Source organism: Mus pahari, chromosome 15 (assembly GCF_900095145.1).
Source record: "Mus pahari chromosome 15, PAHARI_EIJ_v1.1, whole genome shotgun sequence".
Classification (NCBI taxonomy): domain Eukaryota; kingdom Metazoa; phylum Chordata; class Mammalia; order Rodentia; family Muridae; genus Mus; species Mus pahari.
This window is the reverse complement of record NC_034604.1, coordinates 18,068,571-18,095,664: the sequence shown is the minus strand read 5'-3', so window position 1 is coordinate 18,095,664 and position 27,094 is coordinate 18,068,571. Positions and strand designations below refer to the sequence as shown.

General features: G+C 39.1%; 1 protein-coding gene across 1 annotated transcript in view; it reads right to left on the bottom strand.

The window, feature by feature from the left end:
- Positions 1-27,094, bottom strand: part of Asxl3 (ASXL transcriptional regulator 3) — a 181,035-nt gene that overhangs the window by 138,166 nt on the left and 15,775 nt on the right. Inside the window, exons 2-3 of the mRNA XM_021214573.2 lie at positions 10,087-10,169; positions 4,734-4,736 (exon numbers count right to left, since the gene is read on the bottom strand). Coding sequence (XP_021070232.1) covers positions 4,734-4,736; positions 10,087-10,169 — 86 coding nt within the window. The remainder of the gene's footprint in view (positions 1-4,733; positions 4,737-10,086; positions 10,170-27,094) is intronic.

The following is a 27,094-nucleotide window of genomic DNA, read 5'->3' as shown; positions in this document are numbered from 1 at the left end:
AGAGAGAGAGAGAGAGAGAGAGAGAGAGAGAGAGAGATGTGATTAATAACTCGTGTAAAATGTTCTTAGCATTAGGCATAACAGGAAATCCTAATAAATGTAAATATTCATTTCATTATTGAAAGCCTAATATTAATTTTCTTGCAACAACTGCATGAAACAGAGCCATCTTAATCCTATGTTAAAACAATTGATACAAACATGGGAGTGCCTTCTCTTAGTGAGCTGATAAATTCAGAAGCTAGATCATACTTACTGGTATGTTGGAATATTATACATTTATGGAGACTTTGAAAATTAAAAGTTCCCAAACATAAAAACTTAAAAAAGACAGCATGCACTGTGTTTCAGAGTTACTTGCAAAACCAGAGGTTTCTTTACAAAGGATGACTCTTGAAGAATAGATCATTATTTTGCTCATCTGTTTAGCCCTCAACGGTTACAGGCTTGTGAACACAGCAATAGCCTAAAATGTGTGAACAGAACCAATCTTTGTCTTAAAAGTGTCCTCAAGTTCTATGTACATTTAAAGTAAATACTACTCTCGTTTCAATCATCTTGTATGCTGATCTGTGTCTCCATGAATTTCTTTGCTCTGATGCCCTGTGATGTTCCTCTGTTCTCTCACTATGATATCCTTCCAGTCTGACATCTAAGCACTATAGTCACACATAACTGCAGACTAAAAAGCAGTCCATGGGGCAAAGGATTAGTGGCAACTTGAACTTTGGACTTCATTACATGTAGGACACACACGCGCGCGCACACACACACACACACACACAAACATACAGACATGCATGTATGTGCTAATGTCCTGAATATGAAACAGAACTCTAGATAACAAGTATCAATTTGATTTTGCTTAATTACGTAGGAGAGAGTACATGATCGTCTTGTTACCTAAAAGACTTATTAGGAATAATTTACTGTAGCTTTTAGAAATCATTGCTCCACAAAATTCTCTTCCTTTTTATTGCCTGTAAAAACAAATCAATGCTAAAAAGAAGTCTGTATGTCAGCATACCGAGTGTTTTGCATTTGAATTGTACCATCAAGTTCAAAACACTGAAGCAAAACTGAAACTCCATTTGACATGTGACAGTTAAGAATGGAGTGTGATGAAATGAGAGATGAAGACAAAAACACACTTACAAAAGAATTAAATAAGATATCCCAGGTAAACGTCACCTCCTTCCTACAGATTTTTACCTGAACAGGATACTTGGAAAGACTCATGAACAGAGTAATTTTACATCCATTTCTGATTCTATTTCTGCACTGAAATATTTATAGGGTATTCAGTGTTTCTGGAGTAAATTATACCTAGACCTTGGTAAAGCTGAAATCACTTAAATTACCTTTTTTTGTTCAATTACTTGGAAGAATGGAGAATGAAAGCTTGACAGAATAAAACGATGTATTAAGCAACGGCCATTTCATAGCTATAATTGCACAGCTTAGTGGATATTGATGCCTTCAGGGTTGCAGGCAGTCACCATAGCTATTTTTTACCAAAGCCTTCAAATAAAATCCAAGTCAATTCCTATTATTTAAATATACATATTATACTGAATACAAACCTTCTTAAGCTGAGTATTACATTGGTTAGGAATTACACAGGAATACACACATTCGCAATGCATTTGATGGAGATGCAGCATTATGCTTAAACATGTGCTTAAGCATTCCTTCTAAAACAAGTGGATAATCAAGCCTTTGGAAACAGTCGTAGTGTGTCTCAGAAATTCTGCTCATGTTCCAAATTCTGAATCATTGTTACTGATTGAATGTTTCTGCCTCCCAGAAATTCATAGGATGAAACCTTAGACCTCAGTGTGACTACCACTCTATGAGAGTAATGAGGGCAAATGATTGTGGAGCTCTGATCTGATAGCATCTTTGTAAAACGTAATGGAAGAGTATGTGGCTTTCTGTGTGGCTTTCCTGGAGAAAGGCTAGGTGAAGACCAGCAAAAACATGAGGAAATGCAAGACATAGATGTCTCCAGAAAAGAGATCACCAGACTTCAACTTGGGACTTGGCAGCAACAGCAGACTCAGAATTGCACTGGATACAACTTAATCTTGGAATAGGAAAAGTTAGCCTGGAAACTTACTGCACCAGTGTGCAGCATAGCCTGTGACAGGTATAGAAGTCCAATTATATAGCACCAATGTGAAAGATGACAGAAGAACATGTGGGTGTGTGGGTATAACACATATACATTACACACACACACACACACACACACACACACACACACATCCCACAGATATATACACACATGCTCAAAGCACACACACAAGACACATGAACACTGAATACATATACACACATACGAGCATATACATGCATGTGATGCATGCACACATATGCTCACATGTATATCATATACAAATTTACATACATGACACAATATACAAGCATGAACCCATGCTATATACATAAATACATTTACCATACACTCACACACATATACACAGATGAAAACATGTCATACAAATACATACATGAACACTCTGAATTTTATGGGCTCTATATTCATATATATATATATATATTCATATATTCATATATATATATATATATATATATATATATATATATATATGAATATGTAAAGCCCCCATTATAGGATATCCTGGCCTCTAACCCTATCTTTTAAATCTAAAGGAATACTGGAGGAAATTACATAATAAAAGGTAAACAATTAACTGTAGTAGCAATATCAGATGCCTGCTCTGAAGGCTTCACAAGTCCCCAAGACCATCTTGGTTAGAATTATTCAGAGAAGCTCTGAGAATACAGAGAAACATTCCACATAATTGTGTGTTAACTTGCAAACTGTTTTACCAGTAATATGTAATATGTCTCTCTTGGGAATCATTTCAAGAGCTAGTGCGATGGCTCAGTGTGTAAAAGCAATTGCTGCTAATTCTAACGACCTAAGTTTGGTCCCTGGGTTCCTCCTGGTGGGAAGAGAGAATTGATTCTAGCAAGTTGCTCTCCATTCCACATGTACACTGTGCCATGTGCATGCACACACACACATGTGCACATACACAATAAATAAGTAAATAAGTAGAATTAAAATTTAAAGGATTATTTCAATTATTCTATCACTAAGCAAATTTGTTAAGTTTGTTTTGATAAACTATAATCATATTAAAATAGTGATATTCATGCTTAAGCTGCATACACAATCCATATTCCATTACTTATTAGAAAATTTATTTTCATACATAAAACATAAACTGTCAACAAAGCTTTTAAATTGAAATATTTTTGGAAATCATACATATATATAAAATCTCAAAATTTTTACCTACTCGTAAAATATAAAATACGCTTTTTCCTTTCACTCCTAAGCTTTGTATTTCAGAATGGCATGGATTTATTTCAATGACCTATTATTAGAAATGAAGTGCTGTACCTAATTTCATGTAATTATCACAGAATCTGACTTAGTCCTTATTACTTCATTAACTCACAAACTGGCCCATACTGGCCCGGGAATAAATTGCAGTATCAGCTAAGAAATGCTACTCTAGAGGACAGTAGCTGTTGGACAGAAAAACAGATTTGAAAGGGTGTTTTCTGGGATCTAGTGTCTAGATAAGAAAATGGTACAATAATCTATATCAAAAATAAGTGTTTGAATAATGGAAAAGCTGGGATACAAACAAAGAGAGGTGCAGTCAGGAAGCAAAGCTGATATGCCTCATGATACAAACCTGGCACAGAGGGTGGGAGAAAGGCGAGGAACGCTCTCATGCAAATGTCTGGTTTGAGCAATGAGTAAGAAAAATTACACACCAACCAAGAACTAGATTACTCTAAATGCTTGCCTATACACAACTGCATGCACATAACCATATGCAAATTGGGCTATGTTTCTGTCTAATCATGCCATTGTCGCACACATCCCTCTCTCAGTGGCTGACTGTGCACAGCATCTCCACAATGAGAGAATTAGATGTTGACAAATGGTAGGGCTGACACCGTGCACTAACACTGTAATTCCAAGAACGTCTCGACACAAACAAACTGTACCGCCATTTCAGCATGAAGGGAAGACTGCTAACGTGGACACTGGAGATAAGAATTGATTTTGCAATAGAAATTATTTGTGTTTCTTATCTCTAGACAAAACGTTTCTGCACCCAGGAAGAATCACCTCCTATAGTGCTAATTAGCAACATAAATCTCACCGAGAGCAATGTCAAAAGACTTTATTGTTTGTCACTAAATGTGGTAATTGAATTTCTGACAGTTTATCCTTTAAAAATGCAAAATCTTTAATAAACCACAGTTTAAAGTGGAGATCCCAATTTCCACATATCATCACCAAGACTCACAGACAGAAAAACATAAAATGCATTTAAAGTAGGAGGTAAAAACAAATTTATTCAGAGACTGATCAGTGGCGATAAAAGGAGTCTCATACATGCTAGAATAATTACAAAACCTTCATTTGTCAAATGAATATTTCACATTGCAAATTCTAGACTGTGTCTGCCTTATGAGTAACACTAAAACAAATAGACATTGTTTAGAAAATAGTGTAAGTGTCCCTGCTGGGATGTGGAATTACAGGCTGCTATTTGGTAAAATTTCATTGAAATCTTAAACACATTTTTATATAGTAAGGCACTTACATCTATGGAATTGTAAAATGCATATTTATAAATACTACCCTCTCTCTAACCCTCAAGACACTAAGTTGATACTTTCTTTGTGTGGGAGTGAGTGTATGTGTGTCTTTAGGAAGATGTGTGTATGTATTGTGTTTTGGTGTATGTGTATGTGTGTGTATGTATATATGTGTATGTATGGGTATGTATGAGTACACATGTATGTCCATACCCTTGTGTATAATCTTTATGATCCTATTGTCCTTATTAGAAATTATTTACCTAATCTCTTAAATAATAGAAAAACTACATTACAGCCTACGTCACATTAATTACTGGAATCTTAAAACAGTGATGCCCAGAACATGGTGAATGGTTGCCTCTTGTCACTCCTGTTGGGTGACAAGCCTAAATCCATGACCATGTGACCTTGCAGCTTCTTCGTCATGCTAACGGAGCATTTATTTCATTTATTTATCTATTGAGCATCACCTTTAAATTTACATGAGAAAGGACAAGAAACCTCTTGAGGTACCAAAACTACCTCAGTGTTCCTCCTACGGAAGCAACTTCTGAGTAAGCAAGTCAAATACAGAAATCAGCAGTAAAATAGTCTGCCACCTTCCCTAACATGGATTGGATACAAATGTTATTCCTGACTGCAGATGAAAGCCCATCAGCCTTCTGTCCTGATGACCAGGAAATGCCCAGCTGAGGAGCTCACAGAGTATCAAATATCCATCCACAGTACAGCACAGCAGAATGTGCCCACTGTCCCCTTTATCCAAACAGCATGACTATTTGATTATAAGACCGACCATCTGAACAGCCGTCCAAACAATTATGACTGATCGATTGTGACAACCAATAGGCCTGAAAGACTTGAAGTCTAAGCATAATCAAAATCAGTAAAACATAAGCACAGATGGACCAGATGTTTTGTAAAAGCAAAACAATACCATACATTCCTTCATGCCAGTATATGAAGGGAGAGTAAAAGGTTCCCAAAGACATCCTCCTCGAAAAGAGAACCTGGTCTACAGAAACTGTACTGTGATCAATCACAGTACCAACTTCTCAGCAACAGTATGGCAATTTATTATGTGCAGATTAAAAAAAAAAAAAAAACTCACACATGGAATATTTCATTCTGACTTTTCCAGTTAGAATCTAATCGCAGTCTACATACTTCATAAATAACATGGAGATGACACTCAAAATCTGTGTACCTTTTATCATAATTATGTAAAAATATGTAATTTAAAGTATGGCTTGCGAAGAGGGAAAGTCAGTATAAAAATGTCACAAGTGACAAGGTAACACTATTTCATCTGTTAAATCTATTCTAATATCCACATTAGCTGTGTCAGAATAACTGGATTTGATATTTTGTTTAAATTACACAGTTTTAATTTTTATTGGCTATTTTATTCATTTACATTTCAACTGTTATCCCCTTTTCTGGTTTCCTTATACCAGTGGTCCTTACGGTATCTAAGAGGAAGCCACAGAGCCAAGCTTCCTTCCCTTGTTCACAGGTAATCATCTGCAGGCTGTCAGGCTGCACACGTATTGAATGGGGTTGCTGTAGAATAGGCAGCCTCGTTTTGGTTTCAAAACAATATTGAATAGGACTAAACCACAGCATGCTGCTTTGCAAGACGCTTCAAGTGCTGACTGTAAGCCAAAGTCGCCAGTGGGAGCCAGCAAGTGAACATGCTGGGGAAGAAGACTTATTTACTCAACACCTATTAGTGAGTATCTTCTGACTGCCAGGAGAGTTGGGTTCTTTCTTTGCCCTTAATCAGCTCAGGAGGCCCAATGAAACCCCCAATGCAAAATTGCAGAACAGCTAGACCAATCACAGAGGTGAGCCTGGCTCAGAGACAAGGAAAGACCCCATAGAGCATTATATGAACGTTCTTAATGAAGTGCTCAGGATGTGGGAGAGACCCTGAAGACACTTCCTTTAAAATGTGTGGGACAGTGGAGGACTGTGCAGGGAATGTTAACATTACCTGTAACCCTTGGAGCACTACAGACACATCAGAAACTCCAGGATCATCTCCCTGAACTCTGTCAGGCATATCTAACCTATTTGTGTTTCATGGAGAACACATCATTAATAAATAACAAGAGGTAATCACCCAAGGTTGACCTTCTGATGATGGAATTTGTAAACTTTACCTAAGAAAAATACATACAGCTACACTTCATTTATTCAGCTACTTCAAATATTTAGAAATATCTAAGAACTTCAAAAGTAGCAAAATGGTTCATTAAGCAGATTAAATAAATGTCAGCACCTGCTCCCTAAAAGAACACACATAAAGTGTCTACATAGGTTTGCTTTAGAGGTTATTCTAACAGGTAAACTAAAACTAGAAATCAAGGGAAGATTGGACAGAAACACGTGGGCAGTCAGTAACAGAACACGGTTGACAGAAAAGCAGAGATGGAAAGAAACAGAAGAAATAAATGGAAACATGAAATGCAGGTCCGAAGCCATTCAAAGCAGAGCTGGCTTTATAGATGATCAACCATGGCAGTCTCCCTCCTCCTTGTCTTTCCCTTCCTAGCCCACCTGGGAGCTGCCTGCCAGAGTCCTTTTAATAGTAGGACCAGCCTATTAGGACTTGTAACACAATAATTTTCACACAAAAGGACACATTAATGATGCACTAAGGGGAGATGAAATTAGGGACATCTGAAGTTGTGTGTTTCATGTCAATGTTCTTAATTACTCTTTAAAGACATTTTTGCTTTACAGTTTTGACTGGTTTTGCTAACTGCATAAATGTAGGAATACATTTGAGCACAACTGCAAAAAGGAGCATTTTGAAAACATGACATGTTAGTATTATGATCACAATGGCAGTTAAAATACTGTTGAGAACCACACTGCAGTAACCATGCACAGCAAGCTCAAAATAACAGTGGCAGTCACGCCTTTGGATAAGAATATCTGTGTGTGTGTGTGTGTGTGTGTGTGTGTGTGTGTGTGTGTGTGAGAGAGAGAGAGAGAGAGAGAGAGAGAGAGAGAGAGAGAGAGANGAGAGAGAGAGAGAGAGAGAGAGAGAGAGAGAGAGAGAGAGAGAGAAAAAAAATGTGTATACGTGAATGTGTGTGTATGAATGTGTGTGTGAATACGTGTGTGTGTGTGTGTGTGTGTGTGTGTGTGTAGTATACACTCGTGTACATGCTAATGAATACCTGTGGGGGTGTGAGAGAGATAGAGAATGTGTGTGTGAATGTGTGTGTGTGAATACATGTATGTGTAGTGTACATGCATGTACATGCAAATGAATATCTGTGTGTGTGTGTGTGTGTGAGAGAGAGAGGGGGGAGAGAATATGTGTATGCGAATGTGTGTGTTTGTGAATGTGTGTGTGTGAATATGTGTGTGTGTGCTGTACACGCATGTACATGCTCATGAATGAATGCATATATGAGTGAACATGCATGTGGAATCCAAAGTTCAATTTTTAGTTTCTTCGGCTATTCTCTACTTTATATTTTTAAATCGTCTCTCTCTGAAGAGAGGAATAAGCTAGGCTCTGTGGCCAGTGAAGTTTAAGGATCCTCCTGTTTCAATTTCTCTAGCACAGAGATGATAGGCACATACCACCATCCCCAGGCTTTTATATGTTTCTTGAAAATACAAACCCTGTTCATCATGATTGTGCCACAAGCACTTTACACATTGAGCCCTCTCCCCAGCACTGAGATATATATATATATCTTAGTGGATGAGTTTCAAACACCTCCTTTTAGGAGTACAATTCTTAACTGTTTTAGCAGATTTCCCTGGAACAAGGCTCATGCACTTGAAATGTTAAGATGGTGACTCCCTCTATTCGCTTTGACTGTGGCATGAACATTTTCAATGATAACATAAGGAGTTTTAGGATTATTGACAGGTTATCAAAGAGAAAACTGTCAATTTTCCTCCTCATAGTCTCTATTTTCTCATTCTGAAATCCAGCATAAACTCAGATTTCCTACGGAGGGGCTTCCGGGCACTGTGAGCAAATGAACTGCCATGGTTGCCATCACTGTGGAAACAGACTGGCAACACAGTGTACTCATATCATCTCATTCTACCTCTTCATGGAGGCCAGAAAAAAAAATCCATCAAAGTGAAATGAAAAATTGAGCAGTGGTACCCTGTACCGCACTGACTTGTGATGTCTATAGAGCTAACGTGAAAAAGATGCCATTCGTTCTGCTGCAGACTAACAGTACTTACGCTTCAGATTTAACAGGCATCATAGGTGAAACCCATGTGGAAGAAAAGCTGAACTCAGGGATACTCAGTCCTCTCTGCCTGCCTGTCTTAACATCGGAGCACTAAAAGGCATCTAAGTAGGTTTAATTCCCATCAACTTATAACTGTTGTGACTATAAAGTTGCTAGTTCCATAGCTTTCAGATGGCTGACTCGCCCAGATGTCTATCTGATATAAGACGGCTGATGACAAACATATACATCAACATGGCTACCATGTCATGTGACAAATATCCTTTGTTCTTTTTGAGGGGTGCCCTTTGTACAGTCCCCAACAGCTGGCCAAAGCCAAAGCTGCAAAATTAATACGTAACTATAAATGGTCATCATTGTAAACAAAATGTTGTATGTTAATACAACAGAATATTATTTGACAACAAAAAGGAATGAATTCTTAGTATATTATACAATAACCATCATTGTTGAAATCATAAAACTGGGGGAAAGCTAGAAGGCCATATTTACTTACATGAATTCTATCTATAGAAAAATGCCAGAAGAGCAAATCGAAAGAGACATTCAATATTAGTGGCTAAAGCAGCGGGGGGCAGGTGGAGACTGGCAAGTACAAGGCCTCGTTTTAGGATGATGGGAATGTTTTACAGTAGTGAGGACGACTGCAGATACGAGCCACCAAAGGGCAAATTGTATTATATGTGACTTCTATATTAATAAAGCCACCATTTAAAAATAAATAGAAAAGCTCGCTATCTGATAAAAGTCACTCAGGGTAGAAGCCTTCAATATAAGAGGACTAAATTTTCAGCCACATTTTATTGGCCCTTCAAATTTTATCAGAGTCTGCTCATCTTTATATCCCAGGATCTATTAAGCCTGTAAAAGTGTTTCTCTTCTATTACTTAATTTCAGAAACATTATCTCCTCTTGAGGGAAAGAGGAGTAACTCTGCTGTGGGGCAAAACCACAATGGCTTTCTTTGTTACCAACACCATCCTTTATCAATCCACCAAAGGTGATGTATTATGTTAACAGGCAGCTCAGGGGAAAACTTAGGTCATTCAGTGTTTTGCAATCATCAGAGAATTTGGAGGTAGTTAGTTCACCATCAACTATAGTGTTAACTATAGAAATGCTTCTGGCTCCACTAGCGGAGGTTACTAATGCCAACAAACAAAAAGACGACTTGAAAATGGCTACTAACCTTGTCTCTTTTAAGCCTTCTTTCTGAATGACCTCCAGAATCTGCTTTGCTGTCATTGGGGAGTTGGGGTGTTTTTCTAGTGCCTAAAAGAAATGAAAATGAGCGTGAGACTCTCAGATTAACACATGGAAGCATGCAGAGTTAAAGCTGGCCTCAATCACATGCTCTCCTCCTCAAGTTCTAAAGAAGAGAACTTCAGGCCAAGTCAGCCCTCACCGCTTAATTCAGGAGAACAAAGGGAGAATTTCTTTTCTACTTGGACTATTGAGTCAACAACGTCTATAAGATTGGGAGGTAGAGGAATCCTTTTTGAAAATGTCACAAAAGCATACATGTCATAAAAAGAGAGCCAATACCCGGAGAAAACAACTCAATCAAAGCACGTGATGCTCTACTTTTGAACTAAACTACTGACATTTCCTAATATCAATTGTGCTATGGTGAAAGACATATTCAGGATGATAAAGTGTTTGCTCCATTCCTAGAGCCACGGAAATACACAGCCCAGATGTAATACAAAGAACAAAATGACAATCAGAAAACAACACTCAGTTTGGCAAACCTTCGTAGGATGTTACAGAGGAAAAGCTAAAACCTAGTGTTAGGAGAAACAAGAGGTTCCAGCACCGCTCCTTGCCATGGGACGCCCTGGCTCAGCTCAGTTTCCTTGTCTTTGCCAGTTTTCCAATTAATGTCAAGTGAGCCTCCTCCTCCTTCCATCAAGCCCCCTTTGGCCTTATGAACTCAGTGCCATTCTCATTCCCTCTTCTGCCATACTCTATCTTTGGGGAGATGCCTGTCTTAAGCAAGGAGGCAGAAAGCACATGAGGCCCCTGAGTAGTTCATAGGCACCAGTGTGCTAAACAAGTTCTTCCATTTATTCGGGGGGTTGGGTCCATGCAGGGGAGACTGTGACATAGCAGAATGAATGTTGCTTAATCCTCAGCAACCATAGGGACCATATTTGGAAATGCATAACCTTACAATGACCTTCTTTCCAAGGGAACATGACAGCCATTTAAAGCTCTTACACTGGAGCTTCATGCATAAGCCATGGCCCCATGCAGCTTAATGATACTAAAGTTCTCTCATTTCTTATTATTTAATAGATGGATCATGGTTACTAAAAATAATGGGTTTGCACTAACAGCCTTCCTAATCTTTTCAAAATAGTGATTTCTTCTCCTATCAATGACCACATTTCCATTATCCCACCAGCAAAGACTAATCAGTGCATGGTAAACAGGTGGTCCTTCTTCACACTCGAGCCTCTCCCCAGTGTGCTACTTTATTTCTCAAGTTTCCCATCACCTATCTCTTGATCATCTTGCTAACATCTGATAAGCCATTGAAGGATTAAAGTAATATTAGCTATGCTTAGCAAAGGAAACCAGTATGACAATAGGCAAGGGAAATGGACCCAATGAGGGATTGCACTGGAGAGCCAAACTGAGCATGAGAAAGGGGGCCTTAGGGAAAGCTGTACTGAGGAAGGTAAAGTCTAGAAAGGTTGGGAGAAAAGGCGATAAGGAAACTACCTGACATAGCTAAAAGGGGGACTTCATCCTACAGAAAGGGGAGAGAGAGTAAATAGACACAGAAACAAACAAACAAACAAAAAACAGTAATTATAATCAGAACAGTGTGCAACTATCAATTACTGAAAGGACATGCTGTCATGGGAACTCTGCAAAGGGTGGAGCCATCCCACATGCCATGTGATGCTGGGAACATTAATGAGATGTCACAGTAGATATGGGCAGAGCAACAGTTTACACACAGGTTTGAAGGGAAACAGGGAAGACAGAATGGGGAGAAAGGAGGACAGGCAGCAAGGTAGGAGGGAGGAAAACTGAGCTGAACTGGCATCATGTAAGGGCAAGCTCATTCAGTCTGGCGAAGGACTGAAGAAGCTATCCTGTCCTAGACACTGTCTTAACAGAAATGTGGGTGCATTTGCAAGTGTCGTTTACTCACTGTGGAGGATTCCCTGTTTGTCTTCCTGAGGACAGGACCCTCCACATACATGGGCAGCTCCTCTAAGAAACTGAGAATAATTGGATAGCCCTGCTCCCTTCTTAATGATGTCACTTCCTACTGTGCAAAGGAAAAGTGCCAAGCATTACATCAGGAATTTGAAGAGGAACGGGAAGGAGATGAAGCCACAGAGAGCAGAAGAAGCCACTCTCTATCCATGAAAGAGGAGAAAAGACAGGACACGGTGCCTGGGTGTAAACAAGTTTTACTGTATATCAGCACAAGATAGGGAGAAGTTCCCATCACAGAACCCAACATTGGCATCATCTAAATGTTGTATCACATGATAGAGACATGCTCAGACTCACAGGCAAGATGGCTGTACGTAAGGGTTGGGGAGGCCTTACACAGAATGCAAGTGTAAGGCCCACACAGTGTACTGTATAAGCAGCCCATTACCCCACAGGCCCTTGACATTGGAGTACGCCTTGTCTTCTTATTAGCTCATAAAAGCATACTTTCTAATTTCCTTTTAATAATTATTTTATTAATTCTTTGAAAATTCCATACAGAGCATTTTCATCATACTAACCCCCAACTCCTCCACTTATCCCTTCCCAGATACACCTTCCATCTCCTATCTCCACTCTTCTTTTCTTGTTCTAATAACTTATCTACCTCACTTTGTTCTGTCTATATAGTCAAAGGTATGGGGGTGTCCAGTAGAGAATGATTGAGAATAAAGGACTGTGAGGTGCTCAGCCACAATAAGAACATTTTTATTACAACCACTCTCTAAAGTTCAGTGACCATCTTTGAAGATGGACAGAATTGTGAAACATCTGTGGTTGGTTGGGGAGGACTGGAGCAAACCAGTGTCTCCTGCACATGACAGTACCAATGCGCTTGTGAATACACAGCAGCTGTTGTCGCCTGTGCAAGACCAGCACAAGATCAAGCCAATTCACATTTTAGTATGGAGTGGATATTGATTTCTATATTGAGGTGAAACTCCAACTTAACCTCTTCCACCATTTATTATTAGTCATCCCTGTTTCTCCAATTAGATCTGTTTCATAACACACATGGTAATAGTGAGACATCCTCTACCATGTAGCATGTGGAACAGTATATTTCCAACATAGACATCCTGTACAACACACTCACATACACACACACACACATACACACACACACACACACACACACGTACTTGATAGTCTGGACAGGAACAATCAGAGCCTCATGCTCACTTGTAGATTTTGGAATCCTGAAGGCCTATAACTGGAAACCAGTGCTCTGGGGCTCCTCTAGAGGTGATGCTGGTTCCAGTAACCCATGAATTGCTGGAAGAGCTGTAACGCTTCAAGAGACTTTGGTGTTACTGAACACTAGAAGCTTCTGATCCCCACTAAGTGCCCAATGGCTCACCTTGTTAGGGAAAACTGAGATTGAAATTGAAACACAATTAAATCTTGAAAAAAGTTAAGGCCCAGTATTTTATTTGGTATTTACTTTAAAACCATTAATAACCTTTCTATTGACTTTTTTTTTAGCTACAGTTATAAGTAACTCTTCTAAATTATTTTCACATTTTACTGTTAATACTGCATAAGCCACTGAATAGAGTTAATTATTGTCAATATGAACAGGTAATTGAACTCCTAATAGCTCCAACAGTATGAGAGAAATGGATTGGGTTTTGCTTGTTTGTTTGTTTGTTTGTTTGTTTGTTTGTTTGTGTTTTATAAATAATATTAATTGTTCATCTTTTGAATGCTTCTGTTTTATTTCTTTCCAACACTGCTTACCCTGGCTAGAAAGTGAACCTTTATAATCCATCCCGAAACATGTCCTGAAAGCTTGAATTGCATTATTATTTATTTCCTCTTGATATCACTACATTTTTGCTTGGGAAATCTGTACCCAAAATTATTAGAATCAACCCTGCAGGAAAGGACAGAAACAATTGGCCAGATGCCCCATCTCCTCTGCAGGAATCAGACTATATCTCAGTGGTCCTTCTAATTCTCTGTGAAGTGGATGCTGGGCCCATAGTGAAGCTATATTTGCGATTCCAGTTTGGTTAGTTAACATGCATCTCTCGAATCTTTCTACTCCTCCGCTCCTTCTTTCCACATTGCTAAGCACAAAAAGTTCCAAATACGGAATGGCTTTTCAGAAAAGTGACTCTCCATGCCCTCCATGACCAGAAATATAGGACGGACACACACACACACACACACACACACACCATCATCCATCTGCTTTCTAATGACACTTTCTCTTTATTTTTCACCAGAAGTAAACAAATTCACAGAACTGGATGTTTTGCCATTGGACTTGCCCCTAAGCTCATGCAACACCAAGGCAAGACAATGTCAACCGAGCAAAGACCTCTCTAGACCACATGATCCAGTAGAAATGCACCTTCAAGAAAGGGGCACCTCTATGTTGAAGGAGCAGGAGGGTGACATCCACTGAAGGCACGAGCTACACGAAAACTGTGCTGAATAACTTTTATGATACTGGATCCCAAGTCTACCATTCAAAGGTTTCCTCTAGAATTACTTAGTGCCTCTCAAATAGAAAACTCATTCTAATCCCACCAGCAATAGAGGAGTGTTCCTCTTTCCACATCCTTGCCAGCATCTGCTGCCACATGAGTTTCTGATCTTAGACATCCTGCCTGCTGTCAGGTGGAATCTAGGTATTTTCATTTGCATTTCCCTGAGGACTAAGGATGTTGAACATTTGTTTAAGTGTTTCTCAGCCATTAGATATTCCTCGGTTGAGAATTCTTTGTTTAGTTCTGTGCCCCATTTAATAATGGGGTTATTTGGTTTTCTGGAGTCCATCTTCTTGAGTTCTTTATATATATTGGATATTAGTCCCCTATCTGATTTAGGATTGGTAAAGATCCTTTCCCAATCTGTTGGTGGCCTTTTTGTCTTATTGACAGTGTCTTTTGCCTTACAGAAGTTTTGCAATTTTATGAGGTCCCATTTGTCTATTCTCAATCTTACAGCACAAGCCATTGCAGTTCTATTCAAGAATTTTTCCCCTGTGCCCACATCTTCGAGGCTTTTCCCCACTTCCTCCTCTATAAGTTTCAGTGTCTCTGGCTTTATGTAGATGTCCTTGATACACTTAGACTTGACCTTAGTACAAGGAGATAAGAATGGATCAATTCTCATTCTTCTACATGATAACCGCCAGTTGTGCCAGCACCATTTGTTGAAAATGCTGTCTTTTTTCCACTGGGTGGTTTTAGCTCCCTTGTCAAAGATCAAGTGACCATAGATGTGTGGGTTCATTTCTGGGCCTTCAATTCTATTCCATTGGTCTACCTGTCTGTCGCTATACCAGTACCATGCAGTTTTTATCACAATTGCTCTGTAGTACAAGCTTGTAAAAACCACTCTGGACATCAGTCTGGCGTTTCCTCAGAAAATTGGACATAGTACTACTGGAGGATCCAGCAATACTTCTCCTGGGCATATATCCAGAAGATGTTCCAACTGGTAATAAGAACACATGCTCCACTATGTTCATAGCAGCCTTATTTATAATAGCCAGAACCTGGAAAGAACCCAGATGTCCCTCAACAGAGGAATGGATACAGAAAATGTCTGCTTGTGGACGTTGTACATCGTGGTGCGGAGCCTAGTGCGCACCACGATGTACAACGTCCACAAGCAGAAATTAAAAAAAAAATAAAAAATAAAATAAAACCTTGTTTTAGTCTTCCTTAAAAAAAAAAAAAAGAAAGAAAGAAAAAAGAAAAAAAAAGAAAAGAAAACTCATTCTAAGTGTATCTAAGATAAACACATTAGACCAGTGTCCACTTGAAGGTTAACATTTTGGGCTCTTTGATCCCTACTTAAAATGTTCTGAGAGCCTTTATTTCCTTGACTGAAAAGAAAAAAAGCTTCACAATTTAGAAATCATTTCAGAGTTGACTTTTGTGTGAACCTAAATGGGTATCAATTGCCAAGCTACCTTACTTTTACTAACATTCAGGCATCTTACTCTACTCCAACCTGGAAGCTCATTACAGGGGTTAGATGTTAGAGGCCTTACATCCTGATAAAGGATAAAGGACTATGGAGTTGGAGCTATAGATTACTTTCACATAGCATGTACTATTTGGTTCATTTTTTACATTCTTTGCAATGATGAATTAAAAGGGCCATTCAACTACCATTTGGAAGGCCAGAGCATGCACAGTAACAGTAATAACAAAAATGATTGATTTAGTAAGGCAGCTAAACTTACCAAAGAACACTTGTGTGCTAGATTCTCAAGGGAATCCTTCATTCTGTAGCAACAGACCCCAGAAATCTTACAGTCTTTTCCTATTTATACTACTCCAAAGCTCAGAGGTACTCATGATTTTGTTTTTACTAGGATTTAGATGCCTGGCACTATTCAAATGATAAAATAAATCATATCAAACATCACAGAACTCTGCCAAATGCCTGATAGCCACAGTTAAACTAGGTTGTTCTCAGCTCCTAGCGTATTTGGTTCCTAATTAAGGGTTTAAAGATGATGCTTACAATTTTCTGTCCTATTTGAATGTGTTTTATGGGAAAATTACATGCTGCAGCAGTATTCATGAGAGTGTGACTTTAAAAACATGGAAAATATAATGATAACATCCCTGAGAATCAACCCTCCTCTACCCCAAAGCAGCATGAAGATAATATATCTCAAGATCCCACAAGGGGAAGGGGCTGGCCAAAGCATCCCAGATGCTGGTAACTACACTTTCTACCCAGTTAAGATTGCCACAAGCACTCCCCTCTACTGGGCCATACAAAGTCTGCATGACCAAGAGGCCTCTCTTCCCTATGATGGCCAACTAGGCCATCAAGTGGGAGTGGGTGGGTAGAGGAGCAGGGTGGGAGGAGGGTATAGGGGACTTTCGGGATAGCATTTGAAATGTAAATGAAGAAAATATCTAATTAAAAAAAACTGAAAAAAAAAAAGGTTCCCACAAGCACATAGCATTTTCCAAAACCAAAGCATCACAACTGAGATATTAAATATAAGGTCTAACTCTCAAGTCTTCTCCAAAAATCTCACACTTAACATCCACCATTTCCTTGAACTCTAGGAGAATGGTTTAAGCAGTATGCTTCCGCAGTATAACCTGGCAAACCCGTCATTAATTAGTGTGCCTGCTCAATGATAATCTTTACAATATTCTGAAGGCCTCATGAAATCAAGGATTTTGATCCTCATTCACGTCTACATTCCTAGACTGCAGCAGTGCTAAATGGGCTTCAAAAAAATCAAGACCAAGGGATTTTGGAGAGAGGGTGTGATTAATTCTGTATTTAGAATGCTTTATAGAATAATGATTTTAGGTTATGAGTTTCAGAGTCAGATAAACCAGGAGCCCCTAAGCCACTGTCTGATGTTAGATAATATGCTTAACCCCCTGAGTCTCAATTTCTTCACTTCATCATTCACAAATGTGTCCTGGGGACTGAATGAGAAAATGAATGGGAAGCACTTATTATCCCAATGAACCAAATGACTTGCTACAGCAATGACAGCTAATAAGCTAATAGCATTGACAGGGAGAGCACTTTGTATTTAGCCTTGAAACACAAATCTTGTCCATATCAACCCACCACTATAAAAGGGGAAGCTTTAAGACAATGATGGGCAGTAGGTATTATTACGCTACTCAAATATTACCAGTCCTCATCCCCTGACCATGGCCAAATATATTCCCAAAGAGAACTTGCACTTGCACTGTATAGTTCCTCCAGTCGGCCTGGCAGGTCTGATGTTTTCATTACACAGAAAAAGAATAAAAAGGGAAAGACACCTCAGAGATACATACACCCCCAAAAGTAAAAGTGATTATCATCGCTTAAGTGTTATAATATATATATATATATATATATATATATATATATATAATATATAATATTTAACAGGAAGGAATTCCCTGTAACAGAACTCTGTAGTCAGTCTACCTCATGCAGAATCCACTGCTTGCTAAAACATCTTTTTCTGTGTATCCAGGAAAATTTGTGCTTTCTTCTTACTTCCAAATAGTCTTAATAGTTACACTTGAATATACAAAGATTGTGTCATGTGAAATTAAAATCTTTGACTAAACAGATAAAGTAAAAACAAACTCTGGGGCTAGAGAAACAGCTCATTGGTCAAGTGTGTTTGCTGTTCTTCCTGAGGATACAAGTTTGGTTCCCACCACCCACCTTGCACGTGCCTTTATCTCTAAATCCAGGGGATCTGACGACCTTTTCTGGCCTCTGTGGGTATCTGTACTCATATGTATACACACAAGATATTTAAGATCAAATGAATAAACTATGTTGAATAAATTCACAAGTCACTTCCATTAATTATATAGTTACACAATATGCTATTGTGAGTTTTTAACATGACTGGGGGCAAATCTCCGTTAGTTTTTAGTTCATAGTCCCTCATCAAATACAAATAAAAGATTTTCAGTTTCAACAATACAAATCACCCTTCATTGTACAGTTCTCAGTTTTCGAACATCACAAAAATGCACATTTTTAAAAATGGTATTCATTAAAATATATCAACTATGCCGGGCAGTGGTGGCACATGCCTTTAATCCCAGCACTTGGGAGGCAGAGGCAGGTGGATTTCTGAGTTCGAGGCCAGACTGGTCTACAGAGTGAGTTCCAGGACAGCCAAGGCTATACAGAGAAACCCTGTCTCGAAAAAACAAAACAAAAAACAAACTATATATATAAAACATAAAAGCACTCCCAGGTCTTTCGACACTTGCATCTAAAATTCTAATGCTACAATCAGAGATCTGCTGTGTTCTCCAAAACTAACACATATGTGTGTTATATGTGTATATATAAATGTATGCATTCACACATACACATTTTTCTCCACCCCACTTACGTTTAAATCCATTTTAACATAGCCTCTCAAATCTTGCCAGTCACAAATATTTCTTTCCAGTATAATTGCTTAATACCCCTAGAAATCCCCTCCATCAGATTTCCACAGAGCCCAGAACAAAAATCTATAAAAACAGCCAGTGATCCTGGGTAATTTTATCCATTTAACTGCAGTCTATTGGTTTAAGCTTATAAAGTTCATCTGCAGTCATTCTGTGGTGCAGCTGTTCAGATCCCTTTTCGTTCTGACAGACCCACATGCTTGGCAAGTGTGATCTTGATCCATGTCTCTGCCATCTTCACAACACACTCAAATTGGGTGATAGAAAACAAAGTCTGCGGCTGCCAGTGGGAACCAGTTCCAAACTGATCATGAATACTCAATCAATATTCTTGGCTATAGATGTTCAATCTGCTACAGAGTCATTTAATTATACTATCAGCCAGTTCATAATTGTACATCACTTCTAAAAGAGTTTCACAATAGAATCAAGTCAAATGAGTGGCAGAAATTTAGCTCTAACAGGCATATCTTCCTGATGTGTAAGTCTAATAATCCTATCAAAAGTAAATTAATTTAGTTTGACATGAATTAGCTGAAAGAATACATCATGCCTTCCAGGGATCTTACTTCCATTTGTAAATGCTTACAGCCATCTGTTTTGTAATTTCTAGAATTTTACTTAAGAGTTCAGATAAGGCTCAATAGTTCTGATTTTAAAGGTTTGGCCCTCTTACCTTATTAAAAACAGTACCAGAGGTCTGGAGAGATGGCTTAGTGGGTAAAGTGCTTGTTACACAAATCCAAGGAGCTCAGTTCAAATCCCCATGTTCTGGATATAATAAAACATGTCTATCCTTCCAATGTTCCTAAAGAAAGGTGGGAAGCTGAGACAGCAGAATCTGCAGAGGCTTATGGACAATCTAGGTTGTATATGACAGCAAACAATGAAGAGATCATGCCTTAAAGTGAGGTGGAAGGCAAGGACCAATACCCCAGGTAGTTCTCTGATTTCCATAAGTATACATGGGACATAAACACATATAAGTACATATACACATATACTCATGTATGTCATACATATCCACATATATCATACATATAACACAAAGAGAAACAGAAAGACAGGCAGATACATATCTTTTATAAACTAATAGCAAAATCTGACAATCAGTTGTTCTCTATCAAGTCTTATGTAACCAGGTATATAAGCACATTTACTCCTCATAATAATAACTCCATCACACAGGGACCATTATCAACCTTAGTTTTAAATAGCATGTGAAAATACCAGATGTTTACATTGGTAAGTGGCTCACTGAATAATCTTGTGGGCCTGAGATTGATCCCCAGTAGCATTGGAGTGTGACTGTATGCACTTAGAATCCCTGTGCAGAGACAGTGACATGGAGATCCTGGGGCTTGCTGGCTATACATTCTTGCCAAATCAGTGAACTCCAGTTTCAGGGAGAGACCCTGTCTCAGAAACTAATCTCTGTTCTCAGATCTATTTGCAGACATTTTTTCCAAGGCCTGTCATTAAGCACCTTCACCTTTGTTTCTTATTCACTCTGCAGTTGGAGGGACACAGCGCTCTCAGCATCACATTCCGTCCTACAACTCTTTAAAGAATCCTCACCAATTCAAAAAAAGTGGACATACTGTAGAATGTGACCAAATGCAGAAATACTGTCAGATGATGGCGTTTCTCTGACTAGGCCAGAACCTTGTCCCAATATCAAGAACATTCTAAAGTGTAGAGTTAGGGAACTCAAACTAGCAGGGTGAAAGAATAAGTCTGTCAGACTAACTAAATGCCTTATATTTCTAACATAAAAGAATTGCCTCATAACAAAACATTCAGAGTCTTGGGTAGAAATGGTATCTTCATTGAGTACTTCACAAATCAAGCACAGAATAAAAGACAACATATGACGGGTTCTCCCATAACATTTAATATAATCACTGGAAATAGCCCAGGTAGATTGTCCCAAGATCTAATATGATTGAATGATAACTGTATTCCCTAATGACACTTTACTTACATTCTGAACTGTATTCCTAACTTATATTCCTAACTATAATTATAAAATCCAGGTATACATGTGGCAGGCTTAGGTGCTTATTAACTACATTTGCCTACAAGGGGATGCAACCCTGTGCTTGTAGAGATGGAACACATTGGAATCCATGTTCAAAGGCAGCCCTTGGACAAGTAATAGTCTGAGACAGCAATTTCTGAGTATTCTGGGAATCACTAAAATGTACTAGTGTTAATGGTAGTAGTTAATAATTATCTGGGGAAGTGGAACCTCAAATGAAGAATTGTCCCATTGAGACTGGCTAATGGCCATATCACAGACTGGCCAATGGCCATGTCTGGGAGAGATTGTCTGGGCTGGTGATGTGGAAAGGTTCAAACCACTATGGTTAGCACTATCTGATGACAGGTATGTCTGGGCTGTAAGCTAGCTCAGAATGACTCAGTAAGCAAGCAGCATTGTTCCATGGCTTCTTCTACAAGTTCCTGACCTGCATCCCTCAACACTGGACTGTGACCCAGGAGTGTAAGCTGAACTAAACCCTTCTCTCCACAAAGTTGCTTTTGATAAGACTGTGTTATCACAGCAACAGAAAATCAAAGCAAACTTTACATCAAAAAATAAAGTGGAGAGTAACTAAGGAAGCCAACTGATGTTGACCTCTAGCCTCAACACAAATAAGCATTCAGACAAACATCCAAATATATATATATATATATATATATATATATGTGTGTGTTCACATGCACATACCCATAAATCAAGTCTATATACATGCTACATGAAAACACCCAGCATTAACTAACACTACCAAGGAAAGCAGACCAAAGAAGCTGAAAGCGGAGATGTGTGGTCTTCTCTGACTTCTGAATATATTTTAAAGATTTATTTTTTTTTATTTTAAGTGAATGGGTATACCACTTTACATGCAATGCCTGAGGAAGCCCAAAGCCATTGGATCTCCCAGACCTGGAATTCCAGAGAGTTGTGGGCCACTATAAAGGGAGTTGAACCCAGATCTGCTAGAAGAGTAAGCAGTGCTCTTAACCACTGAATAATTTCTCCAGTACTGTGACTTGTGGGTTTAAAATAGTAAATGGCCTTTAAAATCTTTAATTTGTATACCACTCTGGAAATTCATCTGGAGGTTCCTCAGAAAATTTAAAATATATCGACCTGAAAACCCAGCAATACCACTCTTAGGAATATACCCAAAAGATGCCCCACCATGCCATGGGGCACGTGTTTCACTATGTTTATAGCAGCCTTGTTTGTGATATCCAGAAGCTGGAAACAACCCAGATGTCCCACGACAGAAGAATGAATACAGAAAAATGTGGTTCATTTACACAATGGAATACTACTCAGCTATTAAGAATGAGGACATCCTGAGTTTTGCAGGCAAACGGGTGGAACTAGAAAATCTCCTGAGTGACTCAGACCCAAAATGATATGCATGGTATGCACTCACTAATTAGTGGATATTAACCAACAAAAAAGTACAGAATACCCAAGAGTTCACAGACCTCAAAAAGGTCAAACAAGCTGAGGGGCCTAAGCGAGGATGCCTCAGTCCCACTTGGGAGGGAGAAGAAAGCAATCATAAGAGGGGGAGAGAAGGACCTGGGAGGGAAAGCAGATGGATTGAAGCCCTGAGGGCCAGCAGAAAGAGTAGAAACAAGCAACAAGGGGGAGGGTAGGAGGTTGGCAGGGGACCTTCCAGAATGTACCAGAGACCTAGGAGGTGAAAGACCCTCAGGAATCAAAAGGAGGGACCTTAGAGGAGATGCTCTATAGTAGGCAGATGGAACTTATACAGCCCACCTTCAGCAGAAAGTCAGGGCATCAAGTGAAGGAGAGGGGGTTGCCATCCCATAGTCAAGACTCTGACCCATAATTGTTCCAGTCTGAAAGAACTACAGGGATTGAAATGGAGAGGAACCTGAGGAGAAGAAGGTCCACTGACAGGTCCAAAGTGGGATCCAGCTCAAGGAGAGGCCCCAAGGCCTGACACTATTACTGAGGCTATGAAACACACACAAAAAGGGACTTATCATGACTGTCCTTCGAAAGACCCAACAAGCAGCTGAAAGAGTCAGATGCAGATATTTGCATCTGACCAATGGACAGAAGCAGTTGACCCCTATGGTTTAATTAAGGAAAAGCTGGAAGAAGCTGAGGAGGAGGGCAGCCCTGTAGGAGGACCATCAGTCTCAATCTTGGACCCCCAAGATCTCTCAAACACTGAGCCACAAACCAGGCAGCATACACCAGCTGATATGAGGTTCTCAACAAATATACAGAGGAGGACTGCCGGGTCTGTGTTTAGTCAGAGAAGATGCACCTAACCCTCAAGAGACTGGAGGTACCACGGAGTTTAGAGGTCAGGTGGGGGCTTTGGGGTGGGGACATCCTCATGAAGACAGGGGGACTGGAAGGAGGTATAGGATGTGGAACAGTTGGAGGGTGGAGCCAGTACCCCCAGAGCTCCCAGGGACTAAAGCACCAACCAAAGAGCACACACATGGTGGGACTCATGGCTCCAGCTGCATATGCAGCAAAGGATGGCCTAGTTGTACATCAATGGGAGGAAAGGCTCTTTGCCCTACGAAAGCTGTATGCCCCAGTGTGGGGAAATGCCAGGGCCAGAAAGCAGAAGTGGGTGGGTTGGTGAACAGGGGGTGGGGGAAAAGGATAGGGGGAGGGTTTTTCCAGAGGAGAAACCAGGAAAGGGGATAACACTTAAAATGTAAATAAAGAAAATATCCAATAAAAATCTGGAATTTAAAATAAATAAATAAATGCATAAATACATAAATACATAAATAAATGATAAAAATATAATAAAGTAAGTTTATCACATCATTCATATACCATACTAATTATGTATATATTATATTTATTTTTTTATGACTAATAACTAATTTGACCTCAGTTGCAAACATAAGGAGACATGAATACTGGAACTGAAACAGTCATGTGCCATATTTTATAATATACAGCAGCAAAGAGGAAACAGAGGTGAACTGATTTCTTCTAAAGCAAACATCAATCATCATTCAATCTACGTCAAGAAAACTTCTTAGCATTATTCCTGAGCACTGGTCTGAATGACACAGAATATAGATTTATCTGCCTGAAAGAATTAGCTGTATAATGTATCTTTAGATAATTATATCTAATAACTATTATATGAAATTATGTGATTCTCCCCACTTATATGTTGACAGAGGGCAAAGATAATAGCGCTTATGATGTTGCAGTTTACAGTGAGTTTTATCCCAACAATTGCATCCCTACCACCCTCAAGCAATGCGCCAACAAATATTTACCAAGCATATCCATACACTATAATGAAATAAGATAAAGCATTATCTGTACAGACACTTCACTCCAGCCCAACAAGAGTCAGAAAAAGAAGGAACTGTGAAGGGAAAGAAACAAAGCTGTCTGTCCTTGAACTTCACTCAAATGTGCTCTCATGTATGTAGAAATGGTTTCTGCCTAGCCTGTTCCCAGACATGCTTGTGTGTTGAAGAGATGAGTAAAGGTGAAAAAGAGAGATGGCTGGAGTTGGGTACTAGAGGAGGGCCAATCATTGACCTTCTCCATGGTATTATGTGAGTCTAAACTTTTGGTCAGTGATGGCATAGGATAGGGAGTGGGATCATTGTGGCCATGTTCCTCTCTCTGTGGGCAGAGGAGGCTCAGCAGATAAGTCTACAGTGTGGTCAGCAATGGGAACTTCATGCTGTTCTTACATGCTACATATGGTACCAGCCGCCTCTGCTACCTCAGTGCTAGCCTAGCTTTCGGGCTCTGTTCTGGTCCAGCAGTTTAAACTGTATGCTCGAAATATGAAGACTACATCGATCAGAGCACACAGCAGGCAGAGTTGAGTTCAACTGCCCAACCAATCAATATTTATTGATGTGAAACATGACTGGATCTCATTAACAGAACAACAAAATATCAAAACTTAACTTCACCAACACAAGATTCCTTATGAAATCAAATAGTCCTTAGTGCTTCCAAGTATCCCTAAACTGATTTTACAAGATAAGTTCTCCTTACCACAAGACTAAGAGCTAATTATTCTATAAAACCTCATTTTAGCACCAGCATAGAAAGAGTATTTTAGTGTTGATGTGATAAAAATATTTATCTTCTTTAGCAGGGACTATATAGATGAGGCACTGGTAAGCCAACTCGAAATCAGCCCTTGCAGGATATCTTCCTCACACTTCTACAGCTTGCCATTTGGCATTACTCAATTATACTCAAAGGTAAATTGTATCAGGCAGTATTCTTTTATGTACACACAATCAACTAGAACCAGCAGGAGTTGGTTTCTCAAGGAAGCAGTTCCCCTAGTATAAGATATCCACTGGAAAGCTCTGCTAGTAATAGAAACTACCTTTTTTTTTCTTTCAAGCTTAGACCATAAGTACCAAATGTCAGGCATATAGAACATATTCTATGATTATCTGTGCCCATATCTGTGCAAGGTATTTATGATGAGAAACATAAGTGGGAAGATAAGAGTTGTCTATTCCTCCACAGTGAGAGGCTGCCTTTCTTGTAAGAGTTATGGTTAAATACCTGCACTGATGTATAAAGGCCAAAACTGTTACAGAAAAGAAATTTGCTGTGAAAACGAATGTCTTCTGCAGACAAAGTATGCCAGTATTTAAATTTAAAGTCAGGGCTTGTGTATAACGTCACCCCACTTAAGGTTTTCTGGTGCAGAGTCCTGGAGTTGGTTATGGGCCTCTTGAACGGGTAGAGACTGTTCACCTGAGTTAAAATGCAGATGGACAATAGGGAGTCTATCAGTAGTTAGTTGTCACTATCTACTGTATCTAGGGAAGAACCTCATCTGATATCTGAGCCACAGTGAGCTCTCTGTAGACATGGGTCTCTAAAGAAGCCTGATAAGGAAACAAAGCCCTTCAGTGGGAACGCTTCTTATCGGCACTCTCCTCCGACAAAGTGAGTGGGTATTGGGAAGGCTGAGGGATAAATATGGGAAAACAGAAAATAGAGAGGGAGGGAGGGCGGGAGGGAGGGGGAGAGAGGGAGGGACGGAGGGAGGGACGGAGGGACGGAGGGACGGAGGGCTTTCCTCTTTCTTCTGGCATGATGATCTATCTGGCTGCACCTTTTAAATGAGACACAATTTCTCTTTTCTTGGAAACCTGAATACATTGAAAATGTCCCAGAGCCCCTTTCTATCTCAAATATCTTGGAATTCAATTCTGGTTAATAATAATTGCTCTATTCTTGTTGGATCAAAACTGTTCCTCTTCAGAAGACAGATGGGAAGGCAAGCAATTATTTTATAAGGCAAAAATATAAACATATTTATCTAAGAAGGAACTCAGAAGCAGTTTCCTAGGAATAAACAGTTCCCTATTATTTTCTGGCTTAAAACATCCCAGTGCAAATACTAGACAGAAATACTGAAAATCATTTTAAAATGATACAAGAAGAAAAAAAAGAGGTTGGCCTTATATATCTAATCTATTTCTTAAATGCAAAATTAAATGTTTACTGTATCTTAAACAAAGGTAAAAGTTGGCTTATAATAAGAACTGGTATGTTAAAAATTCTGCATATCATTATAGACCAGGATATGTAACAGTGAAGACCAACTCCCAACTGTCTGTGGATCTAAAGAAGTATTAGTTTGCACATATATCTATCTCTAACAAAGACTCAGGATAACTACAAGTTGAGCTTGCTACTGGCTCCTCCAGTTAAACTAGCTATGGACAAATGAAACAGGGCCCTAAAAGATCAAGTAAGAGGTTATGAAGCACCTTTAGTGTCATACCTAACTTCAAGACAGCAAAGAAGTATAACCCTACATTTGATGGCTGATTATGGGATGGATCCCCTGGTGGGGTAGTCTCTGGATGGTACATCCTTTCATCTTAGCTCCAAAGTTTGTAACTCCTTCCATGGGCATTTTGTTCCCTATTCTAAGGAGGAATGAAGTATCCACACGTTGGTCTTCCTTTTTCTTGATTTTCTTGTGTTTTGCAAATTGTATCTTG